General features: G+C 58.4%; 6 protein-coding genes and 1 non-coding gene across 7 annotated transcripts; 5 read left to right on the forward strand and 2 right to left on the reverse strand.

Annotated features, from left to right (window-relative positions):
• Nucleotides 1-129: 129 nt before the first annotated feature.
• Nucleotides 130-3,293, reverse strand: SCHCODRAFT_02643062 (alcohol oxidase-like protein). Its single transcript, XM_050346307.1, has 15 exons — nucleotides 3,209-3,293; nucleotides 3,089-3,153; nucleotides 2,844-3,030; nucleotides 2,688-2,779; nucleotides 2,432-2,614; nucleotides 2,207-2,337; nucleotides 1,898-2,112; nucleotides 1,672-1,807; nucleotides 1,443-1,583; nucleotides 1,321-1,384; nucleotides 1,176-1,264; nucleotides 702-1,108; nucleotides 604-623; nucleotides 440-532; nucleotides 130-364 (listed from the first exon to the last, which is right to left on the reverse strand). The coding sequence occupies exons 1-15, from the start codon at nucleotides 3,246-3,248 to the stop codon at nucleotides 254-256; spliced, it is 1,974 nt and encodes a 657-aa protein (XP_050197441.1). The 5' UTR covers nucleotides 3,249-3,293; the 3' UTR covers nucleotides 130-253.
• Nucleotides 3,294-3,879: 586 nt separating this feature from the next.
• Nucleotides 3,880-5,447, forward strand: SCHCODRAFT_02643075 (uncharacterized protein). The gene is made up of 2 exons (XM_003027095.2): nucleotides 3,880-4,336; nucleotides 4,410-5,447. Exons 1-2 carry the CDS (start codon nucleotides 4,001-4,003, stop codon nucleotides 5,328-5,330), a joined length of 1,257 nt encoding a protein of 418 aa, XP_003027141.2. The 5' UTR covers nucleotides 3,880-4,000; the 3' UTR covers nucleotides 5,331-5,447.
• Nucleotides 5,448-6,391: 944 nt separating this feature from the next.
• Nucleotides 6,392-8,623, forward strand: SCHCODRAFT_02518760 (uncharacterized protein; the record flags this gene model as incomplete). The annotated part of the gene is made up of 2 exons (XM_003027097.2): nucleotides 6,392-8,455; nucleotides 8,513-8,623. 2 exons carry the CDS (start codon nucleotides 6,392-6,394, stop codon nucleotides 8,621-8,623), a joined length of 2,175 nt encoding a protein of 724 aa, XP_003027143.2.
• A 611-nt stretch (nucleotides 8,624-9,234) lies between these two features.
• Nucleotides 9,235-11,228, forward strand: SCHCODRAFT_02643077 (uncharacterized protein). Its single transcript, XM_003027098.2, has 3 exons — nucleotides 9,235-10,021; nucleotides 10,079-10,742; nucleotides 10,831-11,228. The coding sequence occupies exons 1-3, from the start codon at nucleotides 9,245-9,247 to the stop codon at nucleotides 10,977-10,979; spliced, it is 1,590 nt and encodes a 529-aa protein (XP_003027144.2). The 5' UTR covers nucleotides 9,235-9,244; the 3' UTR covers nucleotides 10,980-11,228.
• Nucleotides 11,229-11,387: 159 nt separating this feature from the next.
• SCHCODRAFT_t247 lies at nucleotides 11,388-11,459 on the forward strand. Its single transcript has one exon. It is a non-coding gene; the product is annotated as a tRNA-Met (tRNA).
• Nucleotides 11,460-12,776: 1,317 nt separating this feature from the next.
• SCHCODRAFT_02603280 (uncharacterized protein) lies at nucleotides 12,777-15,689 on the forward strand (the record flags this gene model as incomplete). The annotated part of the gene is made up of 4 exons (XM_003027099.1): nucleotides 12,777-13,151; nucleotides 13,202-14,252; nucleotides 14,309-14,517; nucleotides 14,568-15,689. 4 exons carry the CDS (start codon nucleotides 12,777-12,779, stop codon nucleotides 15,687-15,689), a joined length of 2,757 nt encoding a protein of 918 aa, XP_003027145.1.
• A 497-nt stretch (nucleotides 15,690-16,186) lies between these two features.
• On the reverse strand, nucleotides 16,187-17,834 carry SCHCODRAFT_02706425 (uncharacterized protein; the record flags this gene model as incomplete). Its single annotated transcript, XM_003027279.2, has 2 exons — nucleotides 16,187-17,720; nucleotides 17,770-17,834. 2 exons carry the CDS (start codon nucleotides 17,832-17,834, stop codon nucleotides 16,187-16,189), a joined length of 1,599 nt encoding a protein of 532 aa, XP_003027325.1.
• Between the last annotated feature and the right edge of the window lie 510 nt (nucleotides 17,835-18,344).

An 18,344-nucleotide genomic window follows, 5' to 3' on the forward strand; every position in this document is an offset into this window, starting at 1 on the left:
GGGGTGCATGGAGTCTAGATGGCAGACACCGAACAAGCGACAGCTTCGTGGCAGTCGGATGCAGCGTCTGGGTAATCCTGATTATGATGCGAAATTTGACAAAGCGAGATAGGTTCGTCTTTCGGCAGCTGCCGGCAGTCAACAATGCACGTGCTTTGGGAAATCAACCGTGACAGTCACGTAATGCGTCAACGCCGCCTCGAGCATAGCACTACAATCGTGTACCAAACCACCAAGCCAGTGAATATCTCTGTTATACGCCCTTAATTCCAAGGTCCTCCGCGATGATCATCGCTGCCTTCTCTCCCACCACGAGCGCGGTGCTGCAGGTGTTGGCGCCAACGTTGAGCGGAGCGATAGAGAGCTGTGGCGCGGAAGGTGGAATGAGGACGTCAAGACGAGAGTAAGAAGCGGATCGAGAAAAAAACAGATTACTGACGTCAACCACTTTCAGACCATGAACGCCATACACGTTGAGCCTCGCGTCAACGACGCCGCCGTCCTCGCGAGGCTTCATGGCACAGGTGCCGAGCTAGCGGGAATGTGTAAATCAGCGGCAGGATACGATGCTACTTCACCTCCAGATTGAGTCAAACAACGCACCGAATGCCATGCCGTTTGCACTGCGGAGGGTGTGTCAGTGGCCATCGGCATTAATAAACTAGTCGCTGGACGATAGGTAACGAAGATGGATCACTGACCGAAACTCCTCGCCCACTCCTCGATGGCCTTCTCGTCTTCCGCGCTGTACGCGATATCTGGGGCGTCGATGGGGACAGGACCCGTAGCACGACCAGCAAAGGGGCCCCTAGTCGCGGCGTTCGTCGCCGAGTGTTCCATCGAAGGAGTCGCTGACTTCGCTCCTAGATCCTTCATCGGCGTCGCTGCCAAGTTGCTCGCCAGCTCCGTGTCAGCGTCGGTCGCAACGTCCTCGTGCGCCAGCTTGACAAGCGGTACGCCGGAGCTGCCAACGGTAGGACCTTCGGTCGTTCGAGCAGCGAAGATTGGGTGCGTCGACGCCAGCTCGCCCCGGTATGCGGGAAGGCGGCGCGCTAGCTCGCGGGAACGCCTGTAGCCCCACACGAGGGCGGCGACGTCGGCGCCGGAGCTGGTGAAGAAGATAGGAAGGGTTGCGAATGAGTTATAAGGTAAACAGTGAGGGAGTGTGCACTTACTCCTCCAAGTACCCCGACTCGAAAACCGGTGGCGCATGCGCATCAGTAGCGCTTGAGATGTGAGTGTGTCCAACGGATTTAGGGTAGAGCTGTTGAGGTAAAGATCGTCAGTAAAGATGCGAGCCAAGTAATTACCGGGCCTTACCGTATAGTACAGTATCTTGAACACCTTACACTTGGGCCCTAATGAAGGGTCCGTGCGAAGCACCCTGTACATCATGAATACCATGTCTCGTCAGATGAACAAGCACAAAGTGGATCACGCACGGACTCGCCGAGCACGAGATCGCCAGCAGCGGCTTGTCTGGCGCGCGCTCGAAGAACTCGTCCCAGTACACTGCAAAGGCGGGACCCATAGTCGCACGCTCGGCGGCAGTGGGCCGGATCTTGATTCCGGCGTCGATGCCACTGCATGAGCGTCAGTATTGAAATACAGAGCGAAGGAGGTGCAAGGAAAAAAAAGAAAGCATCTGCGGCTAAGAGAGACCATACGTACTTGTGCGCCATCAACCCCTTCCCCTCAGCATACATCTTCTGCCAGTACGCGATTTCCTCGGGCTCGCCGAGGAGAAGGTCGTCCAATGTCTCCGTCTCGTCCGACGCGTGATAGGTGACGTGCATGAGATGGTGATCTGTGGAGGTCATCGTCAATCAGGAAAAAGCTGCTCTAGCTGCCAAAAGCAAGGAAACATCTTCCAGGTCTACGCGAGCACTCAACCTACCCTGATAATTCTCCCCAACCCCGGGTAGGTTCACCTTCACTGGCACGCCTAGCTTCTCCAAGAGCATTGCGCTCCCTATTCCGGACCGCTCCAGGATCGCCGGCGACCCGAAGCTGCCTGCGGACAGAACGACGAGGCGGGATGCGTAGACGGAGTTGACGGGAGAGTCAGGCTTGTTCTCTGTCACAAACTCGACGCCGCGAGCGCGGTCTTCTCTGCAAGGAATACCAGTTAGTGGTACGTTGGACGAGCGGTAGTTAGCGAGGGGAATAGAAAAGAATGTGTGGACACTGGAAAGGTCATACGCACTCAAACAACACTCGTACTACCCGCGCACCGGCTACAACCTGCAGATTCGTGTTCGCGACTTTGTTGTAGATATAGTGATGCGCGGGGTCCGAGCGTTTTCCGGTCTCCTTGTCGATCCACTTCGGCCATCGCTGTAAGCCGAAAAAGATGAGAGGACGGATAATGAAACACAGGTTAGCCAACGACCCAATACGCAACTGATACGAAGAGCGCGCATTGACGTACCCCATACCCATCGCACTCATATAGGGTGTTAATATCAGCGGACGCCTTGCGCTCCTTATCGTAAACAGCCGCCACGTCGAGGAAGTCTTTCGAGATCTGCATAAATTGGCCACCGTAGGACACTTTGAGGGGACCGCTGTACCCGTGTGTTGGCTGGTTGGGCTCTTCTTGGTAGGTTTCTGTCTGGAGGTTGATAGTGTTCAGCATGTATGTGCAAGCAAAAGCACGAGTTTCGATAGCGCCTTTACGTACTCACCTTCTTCAAGAGCGGCAGTAGCTCGTCAGCAGTCCACCCCGGGGCACCCCAATCGTTGTAGTCAGACGCGGCAGCGCGTGTATACATCATAACTGGCGTGTAGCATCAGTATGTGCCACTTAGAGCACCACTAATGGTGTCTAAGGTTCAACTCACAGTTGACCGAGCTCCCGCCACCAACGCAGTGTCCGGCAGGCACGATGATAGACCTGCCGCCTACGGCGGGTGATGGAGTGGAGGCGTAGGGAGTGACTGTCAGACTTTCGGGTACGAGGTGCGTGACGAAACGGTAGGGTTCGATGTGTGCGGCGAGGCCAAGTGTGTGCGGGCCTGCTTCGAGGAGCTGGGCAGAGAGCTTTCAGTATATAGTCAAAGACGTACGCGGGATGCGCGAGACTCACCAAGATCCTGAGCGTAGGGTCAGCGGCAGCAAGGCGCCCAGCCGCGACACAGGCAGCAGTTCCAGCTACAGCGTCAATCAATCTGATGGACGAGCAATTACAAGCTGCCTCGCGACGTACCTCCAGCGAAGATGATGTCGTACTCTTTGTTGGCCGGCATTATCGTGAAGGGCAAAGAAGAGACGAATGCTGCTCACTATACGCGCCCCTCGCTCTATATATTGGTACGCACACACTCGCATCCTTCTTAACTGCGACGTAGTGTAGTCCATGAAGTACGAATCGAGCCTTTCCGAACAACGGTCATAAAGCGGTAGAGCGGCTTTATGAGTTGCTTGGTCGGTGTCACTTACCTCAAGCAACCTGCTATGCTGCGAGATAAAGCATCTCAGGTACCGTACAGCGAGTACGCAATGTCGATGCGGACCGACCCGCTGAAGCGCCATCTTCGGTCTTCGGGCAGAAGTCAACTTGAGCAAGGAGCTCCGCGAGGCTGCTTCAGGCTATGCGGTAACGCGGTTCGCGCGAAGGTAGATGTATGGAGGTTTTAGGCATCTGTTGTATTCTGGATGGGCGCGGAAGCCTTGTATACAGTTGCAGATGGAAGGCCATGATGGTCAGAATCAAGTTGATATCTGTTGTGAATTCGGCACGTCCGGCAGGGTCCGTACCTCGGCAAATGCCGAAAGCCGTCCTCGGATGTCCGAGGATCGTAACTCCACTCCCCTTCTTCACGCACGTCGTCAAAAGAATGTTGGACACGACCTTCACCTGCGCGAGGAGACTCGATTCCCACCTCCAAGCTCCGTGCATACACACAGCTATCATGCCTCGTTCGCTCGGCATACACCGTCTCCTATCATGCACGCCCTCTAAAAGCCGCCATCGTCTATAGATCCTTGTCATGCCACAATGAAACGGTCACTCTTTGGCAAGAAACGAGAGAGCGTGGTGGGCTCTGCCCCGCCGCAGACACTACAGCCCTCCCCAACACCCTCAAGGACAGAGACCACGTCCTCCGGCTCGACGATGCAGTCTCCTCCAATGTCTATGCAGCAGCCTTGGCAACAATACGGGGGACCTCCTCAACAGCAGCTTGCGCCAGGCTTCCAGCAGCAACAGCCATCTTGGCTTCAAGGACCTGGTCTTCAACAGCCTCTACCACTCCCTCCCCAACAGCAGCAGTCCCCACCCCCTCAAAATGACTCTGTATCCGGAGAGCAGTATCGCTACGCGCTCACGAACTTCGTGCGTATCCCCCTTACCTCTCCCACGTCCGATCGGCCATCTACCTACACCTGACATCCCATTTTCCATCTAGCGCATCGCCCACGAGAAAGTCGAGCAACAACGACTGCAGCTGGAAGAGCAGGAGCGCCAAGTCGCCGCCCTCCGCGCGCGCATCGCGCTCCTCGAGGGCGGTCCGGCAACCGGCCCGGCGAATGGCACCGGCAACACTGTCGACGATTTCTCTATTCGTAGCGCCGCCGCGCATCTCGACAAGCTCATCAACCGCTGGGCGTCAGATGTTCTTCGTGCACCTCCATGTCCGCAGAATAACCTCGCTCGAGCGGTCCTTGCGGACCTGTCAGCTTCGCTGGCTACGGATGCGGCCCCTCTGCGAACACATGCGCTACTCAGACATGCACTCGCCGAGGCCGTCGCAGAGGGCGCCTTAAACACCCTCGCGCCGACGAACTCTCCCGCCGCCAACGCCCAGCTCACCCGTCTGCACGCGCATCTCCTCGCCCGAGCCCCTCCCGCAGCAGCCGCCTGGCGCCGCCTCACCTTCTCCGCCGCCGTCACCACCTACACCCCCACCGTCCTCCGCGGCATCCTCGCCGAGCACGTCCCCGCCCTCTCCCGCGCGCTCCTCAACAAGCCGCTCACCCCCGCCGACGGCGACACGCCCCTCGCGCCGCCGCTCCCCGCCGACGTCCTCATCGCCGCGCTCGACTTCGCGCGCATGCTGCACGGCGGGGCGGCGGGGGACGCGTTCTATCGGGCGTTCGTGCCGGAGGTGGGCGCGGGCCTGCATCCGGGGCAGATGGAGCTGGTGAAGCGGTGCGGGACGTCGGAGAGGGGCGGGGCGTGCCAGGTGGGCGCGACGGTGTTTCCAGGGCTGGTGAAGGTTGGCGGTGGTGGCGGGGAGGGGAAAGAAGAGCCGCAGGTGGTGGTGAGGCGCGCACAAGTTATCTGTGAGTGTGCACTCAGCGGGGGCGCGGCGACTCCGGGGACATGATTGCGCACAAGCAACGAGGGCGTCGACTTCTATATAAGTATTTACACCTGTAACGTCGATAACAGCAAGACCTCGGGATGACAACTGAGACTTCTGACGGGATTTTCGGGGCTCTTTAACAAGCGAACTGCTTGAAACTATCGTCAATATCAGTGTCTTCGCAATCTTCGAATGTCGACGTTTTCGAGAAGCGCGCCATCGGTTGCGACTTACAATTCGGGGCAGGAGGCTCGATCGGGCGAGCGTTCTTGGGGACGCCAAGAATCGGGCTGCCCTTCTGGCATTTGTGAAGGAGACCGGACGCGTATTTGACGAGCCTGTCGATTCCTCCGCCTTGAAATTTACTATTCACATCTCACTAGAGGAAGTCCCGGCTTCGCCGGTCGCATACCTTGCTTGCATCCCGCGCGTGAGTCTGAATTCTGCTGTCGCTGGCAGGGCTCGTCGTGTGGTGCCGTACAGGTCCACAGGACTTTTGAACGAAGATATTTGCGCGTTTATTGATGTTGTCTTCGGAACGTGCTACGCACATGGGGTCATTTTTGATGGGATCAATAAGACACGGGAAAGACCTTGCAAGCAAGGTGATCTGCAGCATCGAAATCTACCTAGGCTACTTAACAGCTGCTTTGAATATTATCCTTGGGCCATGCTCATGGAGTCGGACGGTCCAGACGTACCGAATGCAAACTAGCAAGCTCCGACCTGCGAACTAGGTGCCGTTGACTCGTCATGCCCTGCTGTCCGCACAGTACGTTGTCCCAAAACCCCATCTTCCCCCTACTCAGACTCTCTTATCCTACAGCAAGCACCTCACGAGCGCAACACTGAAGTTGAACTACGACTCGGCATCTCCCGCATTCGATCTGAATCACCTCGTGGCTGCCTCGTGCCACATCCTGGGATCCCCAGCGCCCCTGTCCGCTTTTTCGTTGACTTTGGCCGGCACGGTCGCGTCTCCTAGGCCGGCTTTTGTCTTCATATCTCTCTGTATCTTCTCCTCCACACACTCTCGCCAATCACGACTCCTCACGATCTCGGTAACAGCAGCCGAACGCACGATGAACCAGATCCTCCCGCACGTCGCGTCCGGCACGCTGCAGCCACCCAAGCTGCTGGAGCCCTGGACAGGGTCATTGTCCTCCGCATTATCCTCATTCCCTTCGATTCTAATCTCAAGTCTACGGACTTTATTATCCACTCCGGCGAATACGGGGCTCTGCCTGGCCACTGTCATCCTACTCGTCTTCCTCGCCTCTCGTTATCGCCACCTGCTCAATACCTACTACCGCGCCCTCGAGAATTATCGCGCCACCCGTGACGCGCTCTTCAAGGCGTACCCAGTGCACGATGACGCCTGGCGCGCCGCTACCCTAGCGCATGCCCGGGCCGAGTACTCGCGGTTCGCCAGCGAACTGGGACAGACCGTTGCGCGTCTCCGAGCTGCACGCTCGATCGAAGAGCTCCTGGCGGCGCTGGAGACGTCGCTTGGTATGTACACGCCCGATGCGAAGGAGCAGATGGTGGACGGCAGTCCCCGCAAAGTGGCTGGCCCGCCTATCAAGCCAGCCGGCACTCCTGCCAAGGCTGTTCGCAGTCCCTCCAAGCTCGACGGAACGCTAGCGAGACTCCGTGGTACCCCGGGCAAGCCACTCAGTACCCCGCTTCGCAACAAGTCTGCCTCAACCACGATCCGCACACCGGCCGCAACACCGGTCCTCAGGTCAATCAGCTCCTCAACTACACGGTCCCTATCCTCCGTCGCCAGCTCCTCCTCCCCACGACATACCACAACATCTCCTCCCTCCATCCCCACCTCATCTCCCTATCGCGACCTCCAGTACCTCCCCTTCGCCGACGCCGACGACCTCGACGATCTCCCCGCACCTCCCGCCTCCTCCCTCGCCGGCGCCCAGGCCGAGATCCGCAGGCTCAGCGCCGCCCTCGGCCGTGCCAGGCGCGCCAAACGACGCGTCGAGCGGCAGCTGAACAGGCGCGAATGCGAGCTCTACGCCGCGGCTGAGGAACTGGAACGCGTCGAAGGCGAGCTGGAACGCACTGAGGGCGAGTTAGCGGACGCGCAGAAGGAGCTGGCCGATGCGCAACAAGAGCTCGCCGACGCCCACCAAGAGATCGACGAGTCCTACGCCGATCTCGAGGGCGCGTACCGCGATCTCGAGGACGCGCAGTTCGACGCGCGCGATCTGCGTTGCGCCTTGTTCGTCAGCGATACGGAGCTGGCGAACTTGAAGTCGCGCGTGGAGGAGCTGGAGGGGTTGAGCGCAAGGTTCGACCACCAGCAAGTTCAACTCAGCAAGCAGAACGCGCAGATAAACAAACAGAAAGCGCAGCTGGAGGAGCTGAGGGCGCGCGACCGGCAGCAGCGGTTCCTGCTGGGGTGCTACTCGAGCGATCTGGCGGCGGCGCGGAAGAAGCGGGTGCAGTTGGGCGAGCTGGAGGCGAGGGTGAGGGAGTTGGAGGGGGAGAATGGGGCGCTGAGGAGGGAGGTGGGCGAGTTGAGGGGCGAGGTTCAGCCGGAGGCGGAGGTGACGAACTCGACGGAGGGCGGTTATGCCAACAGCCCTCCCGGATCATCGACGTTCACCCCCGGGCATACGTCGATGGCATCTACATCTTCGACGGCCTCGTCCGCGTTGTCGACGACTTCGACGTCCTCGTCGCTGCCCGCGTCGCCGGCCTCGCTTTGCACGACGCTGTCCTCGCCGCCGATGTCGCCGACCGTGGCCTTGCCTCCGACCTTTGGAGGCTCATTCTCGTGCTCGACGCCCCAATCACAACGCTCGGGCTCGGCGCCGCAACTACAAGCCGTGTGCATGGCGTCGCAACCACAACTCTCGTGCTCAGCGCCGCAACTCCAGCCATCTGCGCCTTCTTCAAGTCTTTCGCTTCCCTTATCACCAGCATCCATTCCTTTGCCGGCCTCACCGGCACCTTCGTCCGCGCTGCTACCAAGAACCTCGTCCAACCCGTCACTACGCAAGCGCCAGGGGCCGCCGTCCGATGCTGACGTGGACGAGCGGGAGTGGAAGAGGAGGCGAGAGGGAGAAGCTGTAGCAACGGACGAAGTGGATGAGGAAGTTGAGCAGGCAAAGGTCGAGCGTGAGGTATGTATGAAGTCAAAGTTCTGGCAACTTTTGCTCACGTAACTTCGAATGTCGCAGGTGAACGCAGCGCAAGATGGGCACGTAGCGCAAGCACGAGATGGGCACGAAGCCGAAGCGCAGCTCGAGGCTGCAGCCAATCAGGAGGTTGAGCTTCCACTGGATTCTTAGACCTATCATTTCAATCGGAACTTCCACTTCATTTTATCTTTCCCCACATATGGTGTGCCCTGATTTATCTTCACCTATGGCCTCTTACTCTTATGGCGTCATCATGCTTGCAACTTGCTAGCCTTTAGTTCATCTTTATACCTACTTACATTGATCCTCTCTACTTCCTACTTACCGCATACGTACCGTGTTCTTGTCTTGCATACCTACCGTCTCCCGTCTTGCATGCCTACTGTTCCTCGGCTCATACCTACTGCTTCTCGGCTCATACCTACTGTTTCCCGGTCTCACATACCTACTGAGCACCTCCCGGCGCCACCTGTTGTCCCCCCACACCTTGTATCGCACGCACTCATGCACGCATAGAACCAATTTACGCACTCGTACCTACCGACCGGATCGCCACGTACTTACCTGTATCTTATTCGCCTGCTCCTACTACTTCAGCAAAAGCCGGAGGTGATTCGTTGCCATGCAAATGGAGAATCGCATTGACAGAAAGGTTGTGACGAACTGTGACCGTCGAATATTTTGGTACGATTAGTACTGGGCCGGGGAAGAAACACATGACGCGCGCACCGGCAGCCAACCGCCAGCTCTTGTTTCCAAACGGCGACCACGATGCCGACCGCCACCCACACCGTCGTCGCCCACGCCCACACTCCCCTCCTACCGCCCACCTCGAAGGGAAAGATGACTTTGGTGTCGCCCGCGTCAAAGGCCGCACCCAGTAACAGCAGTACTTCACATAGCAGCAACACACTCGCACCCTCCGCTCCGAATACTACAACCGACCCGGGCTCCTCGACGGAGGCCTCGCTGCGGGGGCTGTACTCGCGCGCCGCCCGCGCCTTCCTCCAGCGCGACATTCCCCTCGCGCACTCCCTCCTCGACGCCGCCTTTGCCATCCTCGGCCCGCCCGTCAGCGTGGCACCGCTCCCCGCCCTCCAGGCGCAGCGCAAGAAGTGGGACATCCTGCGCATCACGCTAGAGACCACCGTACACGCGGCCTCGTCCCCCACCCTGCCGGATGCGCTGAGGGAGTTCGCTGCACTGCCTGCGCCAGCGGCGGTAGACGCGATGTACAAGCGGTCGTTGGTGCTGTTTACGCCGAGCGCGGCGGGAGCGGGGCCGGATGCGGCGTTCTTGCCGAGTCAGATTTTGGCTACGCTGGCGTACTCGAGCTTGAAGCTTGGGTGTGCGGATGCAGGGCGTGCGATGATCGAGGAATGGCTGGCGAGGCGGCGGGTGGACGAAGAGGGAGGACGGCGTGTAGATGACGGATATGCTCAGATCATTGAGGTCTACGTACTACAAGTACTTCCTGCGCTAGGTGAATGGGAGTACGCGACCGAGTTCCTCGCGTACGAGCAGGAATTGTCAGAGGCAGCGAGGCAGGTGCGTTCGATCGCCATACTATCCACATATCCTGCGCTAATACCAACCCCTCCCTAGCGCCTAGTCGACCAGCTTGCATCGCAGCGTCCCACCTCTCCTTCACCTCTCCCTACACCGTCTCCCTCGCCTCCCCCAGTACCCTCTGGTTCTGAGTCCCCTCGTTCATATTCACCCGCGCCCTCATCATCCTCCTCGTCAAGCTCTTTGTCCACTACCTCGACGCACACCGTCGTCCCTCGCGGTCGGAACGTCAATGGTCTTTCCGCGATGACACCCGCACGCACACGGCGGAATTCGTCAGCTAGTTCGACGGTCACCGCTCGTCCTGCCAAGTCGGGAAGCGCCAACGGCAGTCTACGAAAAGCGAATGGCACCGCTAAGCCCAATGGCGCTCTATACCCCTCCTCTGCTCGTCGGCCTGGCACGGATCGCTCCAACTCGGATCGTGCGCGCTCGACGTCCTCTCGCGGTCAGCCAACATCATCCCGCGATCGCCTGGCCCTTGCACGGGCCAGTCTGGCGCCTCCGACGGATGCCACAACGACCAACGCCGCCCCACGACCCCTCGAAGTCCTCCGCGCGTATCTCTCCCAGTACTTCGGCTCATGGCGGACGTCGTACTCGACGTGGACGTTCGCGGTGCTGTTCGTCCTGGTACCGTTGATCTCGTTCGTCCTGAGGCGGCGGCGGAGGGCAAGGATAGCGGGTGCTGGTTCTGCAGGTACGTTTTTCTCTCCTTGTCTTCTCCTTCTTCTCCTTGTCTTCTCCCTTCGTGAAGCAAAGGATGCCAGTGGCTAATGCTGGTCCAGCTGCAGGTACAGTTGCCGCAGCCGGGACCGCCGATCTCGTACGCCGCCGTCTACGGGATGACGGCTCAGGACTGCTCGCGCGCGCTTGGGGCGGGGTGGCGAGGGCTGTGGGGGATACGGTGCGGATGGCGGGGAGCGGGTTGGTATGAGCTGACGGGCCGCTCTGCATCATTCATGGTATCGGTTCCAACGTCGCGCGAACGGAAGTGGCCCCCTTCGCAGCCGTCCGGGTGACATGAGTCGCAAGAGGACAGGACGCGGACGGATAGCTAGCTAGGACAATATATGCCTCTTAGCATCGCATCATCCGTCATGGCATTGTCAGCTACGCTGGAAGCTTCGCCGCAGGGTTGTGGCAAATGATAGGCTGTGGCTTTCTTCAGGCTCCTTAATCCGCCAAGGGGTGGACCTTCCTGCGAGCACACTGGCTTGTCGGTGTCCTGTTCGTTCGCTTCCTGCTGTTCCCATGAAGCGATGAACTCGAGATAACGGAACGGTGATGGCCACAGCGACTTGAGAGTAGAGATTATATAAGCAAAGCAAGAAATACCTTCTATAGCAGCATGGCGCAGTGGAAGCGCGCGGGGCTCATAACCCCGAGGTCACTTGATCGAAACAAGTTGCTGCTAAGTTACTGAGATTTTTTATATCTTCCGCCAGACTTTCAACATCGGCCGGCTCCATGCAGGGCGCCGTTGCTCATGACATGCTCCAAAGCATGATCGCTGCCCGGAACAGCTGAGCAGGACAGTACCCATGACCTTCGCAAGCTATACACGATTTTTCCTGTGGCAACACACGGCGTGATCCCATTCTGGACTTTATCGCGCAGGTGCTCCTGCACACTGCAGGGCACAGTATATACAAGACTGTGTATACGCGTCCATCTGGGAGCGAAGCGGCGAGCACGGGGAATGCCGATCAATACTGTCTCTCCAATCATAGGTAAAGACAGCGTCTTACCGTGCTGACCGAGTAGGAGGTCAGTGCTATAAGAGTGGAAGGCAGAAAGTATGACTATCTCACAGCGTCTATGTCGTTAAACTAGTCAGGGGAGTTAAATCAGTGGCTAGAGTTTGGAATATGTGGCACGTGTCGTCCGCCCGAAGCCTGTGTTGCTCATGTGGTACGTACGGCGGAGCCCCGCGCGCAATGAACCTTGACAAAACTTGCATGTGCAATGCGTCAAAAAGGCCGGGCTGTGGGACTGATGCATTTCAGAAGGGTGATTGCGCTTTCTTCCAAGATTACCCTTTTGGGAAGGTTTTGCGCTGCTGCGTGTCTGGCAGCCGCGTATGAGTATAATGTTTCGGAGAAATGTTTTACATTATTTGATTGCCGTCTCTTTGTACCAGAAGATCAAGTGAAAGAAAATGGAGAGCAACATGTGGCATCCTGTAGGCCAGCAAAGGCCAGCCCGCGTGATAGGGTAATGTGAGCCTCGGCTGCGTCTTCGCAACGTATTTCAAAGACTGGAAAATGGACGCTTTGCCTTTATTTTAAGTCTCTGCGCCGAGTTTGCGCAGTTTTGATGGCTGGGACAAGCTCTAGTACGAAGCCGCATACACAGTGAGTAAGCCAAGAGGCCACTGAGAGTGCTGCTTTGCTTACTCCGGTATGTCCTTAATTGACGTTTGTCTGAGTATTCCTACGGAAAGTGCGGCCAATCAAGGATAACGTGGTGCGACCGAATTCCAACTACACCGCGGGGCGTCGGCGCTTCACCTCGTGGCAGTCACGTGATTTTGGCCCGACGCCCAATTCGGAAATTGCATCAAAGGCCAACCTGTCTCCTACCATCACCCGGTGTAGGTTCATTCCCCGATCGTCCTTTGTTCTGCACGTGGCGTGGCCATCTACTCGATAGACGTGCGCGTATATAACCGCGAACTTGTAGGCATCCCTCTATCTCTGTCTTTCCTCCCACCACTGACGCGCTTGCCACCATGACTTCAGGGACCGCCCCGACGTCAGGTTACAAGCGTCTTCGTGACAGTGATCAACCAGGTCTATTTGCACCCATCACTCAATCTGCGCCTTCCGGGCCTCCTCGCACTCCGACTGCAGGCCACCGCTTCCATACCTTCCAGTCGACCCCACGCACGCTGCTGAACACATCCGTCGCGAAACATTCGGCGAAGACGATACACGCTCCAGAGGCACGGACTAACTCGAGAATGGATAACACTGGATACTGGGTCGGCCCTATGCCTACGGAACAGTTTATGGGGGACTTCGTCCCGGAGACGAACGTAGCCGCGCCAAAGGTCGAATACCCCGTCGACCACGTCAAAAGCGAGAAGGATCTGGAGGATGTAGTGGTGAGTGCCACAGTTGCTGAGAACATACCCTGTCTGACGCGCTTTTCCAGATCCGAGGGGTCATGCAAGTAGCCACCAACTCTGTCGTCGTCGACACCAGCGCGACCGTCGATAGGAATGCGTCTCGCGGACAGCAGATGAAGCCAGACCTGATGATGTACGGGTATCTCATCGACCTGGCGAAGGGTCGCACGCAACTCGATAAGGGCAAATTGGGGGCGGAGATCAAGAAGCTACTGGGAATCTTCAACGACGATGAGAAGCTCGGCCTCTTCGAACCCAAAGTGGGACAAGTCAGCATGGCTGATGCGGTGGGCCAGGTCGTGCGCTACGTCGAGGAGATGCATGCGCGTCAGCATCGCATGTTCGCGCTCTTCCTCTTCATCTCCAAGGACTCCTTCCGCATCATCCGCGCTGATCGCGACGGACTGATCGTGACGAAGAGCACCCCGTGGTCGGGACCGAACGCGCCTACACCCAACCCTCTGACCGAGTTCCTTCACCGCTTCGATCACCTCTCCGAAAAGGACCAGGGCTTCGATGACACCGTTCGCGACGTGCTGCCCAACGATCCGAACGTCGCGCGTGCTCGGGAGGCGCTGGCGAAGTACATGCCTCCGGAACAGAACGAGTCGACGCAGGAGCGTTCTGAGGAGCCCATTCGCCAAATGGGTGTGCCTTGCGCCGAGGAGGAGGGTGGCCTTCGCTGGTTCTACATCTGGAAACCGTCGGTCATCAAGACAACCGGGTTGCGGACGCGTGCCACACGCGGCTATCCCGCTTGGGATCCGAGGACCAAGACGGTCATCTTTATCAAGGACGCCTGGCGCTCCAACACCAAGGACGCGCTGGCGGAAGCGGACGTCATTGGGGAACTCAACCGCGCGCGCGTGAAGTACGCCCCTAAGCTGATTTGCGGTGGGGACCTCACAGACCAGCGGACCATCACGGATGCGTATGTTTCCGCGGAGTGGAACCGTGGACATCATAAAGTCCACCATCCTCGTATACACCACCGTATCGCGATGAACTACGGTCAGCCGCTGTGGAAGTTCAAGTCCTCCAAGCATCTGCTTCAGATATTGCATAATGTCTTCACTTGTGAGTGACGACGATCGTATTCTTGTACGGGCCTAACGATTAACCAACCCCAACAGGTCATAAGCAAGCCGTTTCACGGTGTCGCAAGCTCCATCGAGACTTCAGTGCATGGAACATCTTGTGGGACGAAAAGTCTGGAGAAGGGATCCTCACAGATTGGGACCTTTGCGCACCCATGCCCCCCGCAGGTGCATCCAAAACCGACCCCACCATCAACATGATGGCCCAGCTACCCACTGGCCCTGGGCGACCGCCCGACCGTACGGTGAGTAATTACCCATTAGCGTAATCACGTCTGACTGATCTCTTGACTAGGGAACTTGGGCTTTCATGTCTACTTTGTCACTCGGCCACCACAAGCTCCACGACGTCCAAGATGATCTGGAGTCCATCTTCTGGGTGGCCTTGTTCATAATTATCCTTTATTTTCCCTTTGATCGCAAGGTCGCCCTTCACATTGTCGACAGTGTCCTCCAGCAGTACGAGTTCAATCCGGATGGAGTACCTTTTGGTGGCGACGGGAAGAGGAGCTTCTTCGGCACGATTACTTCCTCTGCTCGGTCACTTTCGGGAGATCCCCGTCGGTATCGCCTTGCCTTCACCGATTCCGTATCGGCGCCCTTGTTGGAATGGGTCCATATGTATCGGCGGATGCTCAAACAGTGGATCGTCTACCAGGATGCGTTGACGGACTGGCTTGATCGTCATTCGCAGCCAGCCGCGAACGGAGACGACGGAGACGACTCGAAAGGCGACAATGGCAATGCAGACGATGGGAGCGATGATGACGACTCCGAGGACGACTCCGATGACGACTCTGATGAAGACGACTCCGATGAAGACGACTCTGATGAGAACTCCGATGAGGATATCACAGACAGCGGAGATGACGACGACGACAACGACGACGATCCGAAGCCAAAACCACCGTCCCTTCGTAACTATCGGAAGCTAGACCGAGAATGGCGGCTGATCTTGAAAAGGGGCAAGAAGGAAAAGGGCGCGTTCAAGAAGAACGATCGGCTTTCCGACGAGCTTCACAAGCTGGACCCGGAGGAGGTCATTGCTCAGTACAGGGAGCTCGTGCAGGCCGAGCGGCAGGAGGAGATCGCAATCGAAGCGACAGCGAGTGCGCAGTGGCAGCAGCAGCAGCAGCAGCAGCAGCAGCAGCAGCAGCAGCAACAACAACAACAGCTGCAGCAGCTCGCCAGCCAGCATCTTCCCGTCGATTCCGATTCCGAGCAGGATGACGCTCTGCCCGTCGTCGGTCCCATAGACGAACCGGAGACCGCAGACGACATGCTGGAGGAGGAAGCGAAGCGCGCGACGAAGCGGCAGCGGATAGCGACGAACGCGTTCAAGCGCACCTCGTCGCCCACCGCCGGCCAGTCTGGCAGGATCTCTCCCGGCAAGGGCAGGGGCTCGACGTTGGAGTAGACCTGGGGCTCGAGGTGTGCAGCTGTCGTCGGATGCGTGTATAACAGACCAGATAACCTCCTCTTATTATCGCTGATACCTTACTTATGGTACTCGCCCGACGCTGTGCGAATCGCCGCCGGTCCTAGAGTAGACCTCCGAGCAGATCCTCGATGTAAAGGATCAGTGCTGGCATTACTTATTGCTGTGTTGCGTGTATATACATACAAGAGTTGACTATTTACTACGCGGTCCGTAACGCTATACTTTAGAGCTGGGTGAATAAGGTAGTAAGAGCCGGAAAATAAGGTAAGAGTGATTATCAGAAACCGTACGAGTACTTCAAAAGCGATTGTGGTACATGTATACGCAAGTCCGTATTGGCATGTCGTATCGTCAAGCGTCCATGACCGCGCTGGTCCTTGCTAGGCGTTGCAGTCATCGACGAACAGCGTCGTACGCTGTGGGTATACCAAGTCCAGCGAACCGCACAACAGCGCCTTACCTCCATGCCCAACCTACCTCCTCACCCGCTCCCTGATCTCCGCACCCCTCATCAGGGCCCTCAGGTACTCCAGCCGCGCCTCGTACCGCGCGACGACCTCTCCTCGGCGGCGGCGCACGTCCTCGAGTTCGTCCATTGAACGGTCATCCTCTTCCGCATCGCCAGAGGGCGCACTGAAGGATACCATAGATGTGATGGAGCCCTGCTGCCTGGAGTGACGCGGCATTCCTGTAGCTGACGCGGATATATGTGACTGCGTCGACACAAATGATTGCCCCGCTGTCGATACGAAGGACTGTCCCGCTGTCGACACAAAAGACTGCCCCGCCGTCGACCCCAGCCGCGCCCTCGCATGCGTCGGCCGCCTCGGGGACGAATTCGCGCGCATCCTGGCCGGGGCCGCTACGGACAGCCGCAGGGGCGACGCCGGCGGCTGGAGGGGTGTGCTCGCGCTCTGCGGCACGCTCGTCCGTCGGATACCCCACTCCGCCGTCCACGCGCCGGCGTGCGAGCTGAGATGGCCCTGCCGTTGCATCCTGGCCAGCACGCTCATTTCGAGGCCTTCGAACGCATCGAGCACGACGCGGCGCTCCTCCTCGACCCCGTCGATCGCGCGGCGGATCTCCGCAGGCCGGGCCTCCGCAAGATTCGTCTCGTCGGTCAGGAGGGCGGCGAGCAGCTCGGGGGTGAGGGCGGTCGAGCGGGAGGAGATGGCTTTTGTCGGAGATCCATTCGAGGCAGAAGTAGACGCGGAGTTGGAAAACAGCCCGATGGAGGAGGGTTTGCTTCGAGAGGAGGAGGGTCTGCGGGAGAAGGAAGGCTTGCGGGATGCCTTCAGAGGCGATCCTAGGGAGAAGAGGGAGCCCTTGGAGGAGGCGTGCGTGGAGGTGGAGAATATCGACGGGCGCGTTTTAGGAGATGTTGGGTATGTTGGGCTCGTGGGACTCCCTGGCTCCGACGGACCTGCCGTCCGTCGGGATGCCTTGCTTGGACTACCAGGCGAGGAAGCGCGTTTCGTCCTGACACTGCTTGGCGGACCGCGCCGTGGCCCAGGATCGACTGACTTGCTGCGCCGCTCTTTGCGTGGAGAGAGCAGTTTGGTCAGTCCGGAAACGAAGCGCGAGCCCTTCTTGCCGTCATCGTCTTTCGGTGGCTGATCAGGTTTGAGGCGCCTGCGCGAGGTGGCACGGCGCATCAGGCCTGCGACCTTGTTCCTCTCTGCCGGCTTGCCTGGAGTAGATCCACTAGCAGACAGCACCGCATCGCTCTTCATGGACATCATCGAATGCGGGCGGGGTGAATGAGGGGAGAACTCGACGCGATGCGGGGAGGGTGCGCGGGTTTCTGCATACGGGGCGATCAGACGCATCTTCTGCAGATATTCGGGCTCGTACACACCAGGGAGGGAGGTCGACGCGTGCGGTCTGTGCTGAGGGACCTGCAGGGACATAACGGGCACGACATGCGCCTCCTTTGGGAGATCGGCCTGCCCATCCTGCGTGAACCGCTCGAACGCGCTCTGGCGCAGCAAGCGGTATTCATCGTCACTGTCATCGCCGTCAGTACACACATCTCCGGTGTTCCAGCACCACACACCTCAGCAGCCCATCCTTGTTCGCAAGCGCGAGCTCGTCGAGGCGCTGGGCGAGCAGCGCGGTCATCACAAAGGCGTAAGAAGTGGCTCGTCAGGAGAGCCGACGCTCAGGAGGCGCTGAGGTTCGTGGCGATTAGGAGATCCAGCGAGAGGAGGCAAGAGGCAAAATACGAGGCATCCGCGCGCTCGTCCGGGATAGCATTCGGCAGATAGAACTTGGTTCTCTTACGTCTTCTGAGCCGGCTGTCGGCGACTTGATCGCACAGGTCATGGCCCTGCCCCAGCCCTGCATTGCCCCGCTTCATGATGTGCTCGTCGAGGGCAAAGGCTCAGAGCTGCTCATCGTGCCCAGAGGCGTCCTTAGCACCTGGAGAAGAGCAGAAAACGTCAACGCCATCGAGCGACGATCTGCACGGTAGAGCGGTTGATCGGAACCAAACGTATATCCCCGTTCGCTTCAACAACACTCAGCTTCTCAACTTCTGATCAAGCCTCACCCAATTTTGAAGGATCCCACTAGGTCGAACAAGCAGAGCCCAGGGTGTTGGCGGTCTTGCGCAACTTGGAGGAAAAAGAG

This window comes from Schizophyllum commune (assembly GCF_000143185.2).
Source record: "Schizophyllum commune H4-8 unplaced genomic scaffold SCHCOscaffold_14, whole genome shotgun sequence".
Taxonomy (NCBI): domain Eukaryota; kingdom Fungi; phylum Basidiomycota; class Agaricomycetes; order Agaricales; family Schizophyllaceae; genus Schizophyllum; species Schizophyllum commune.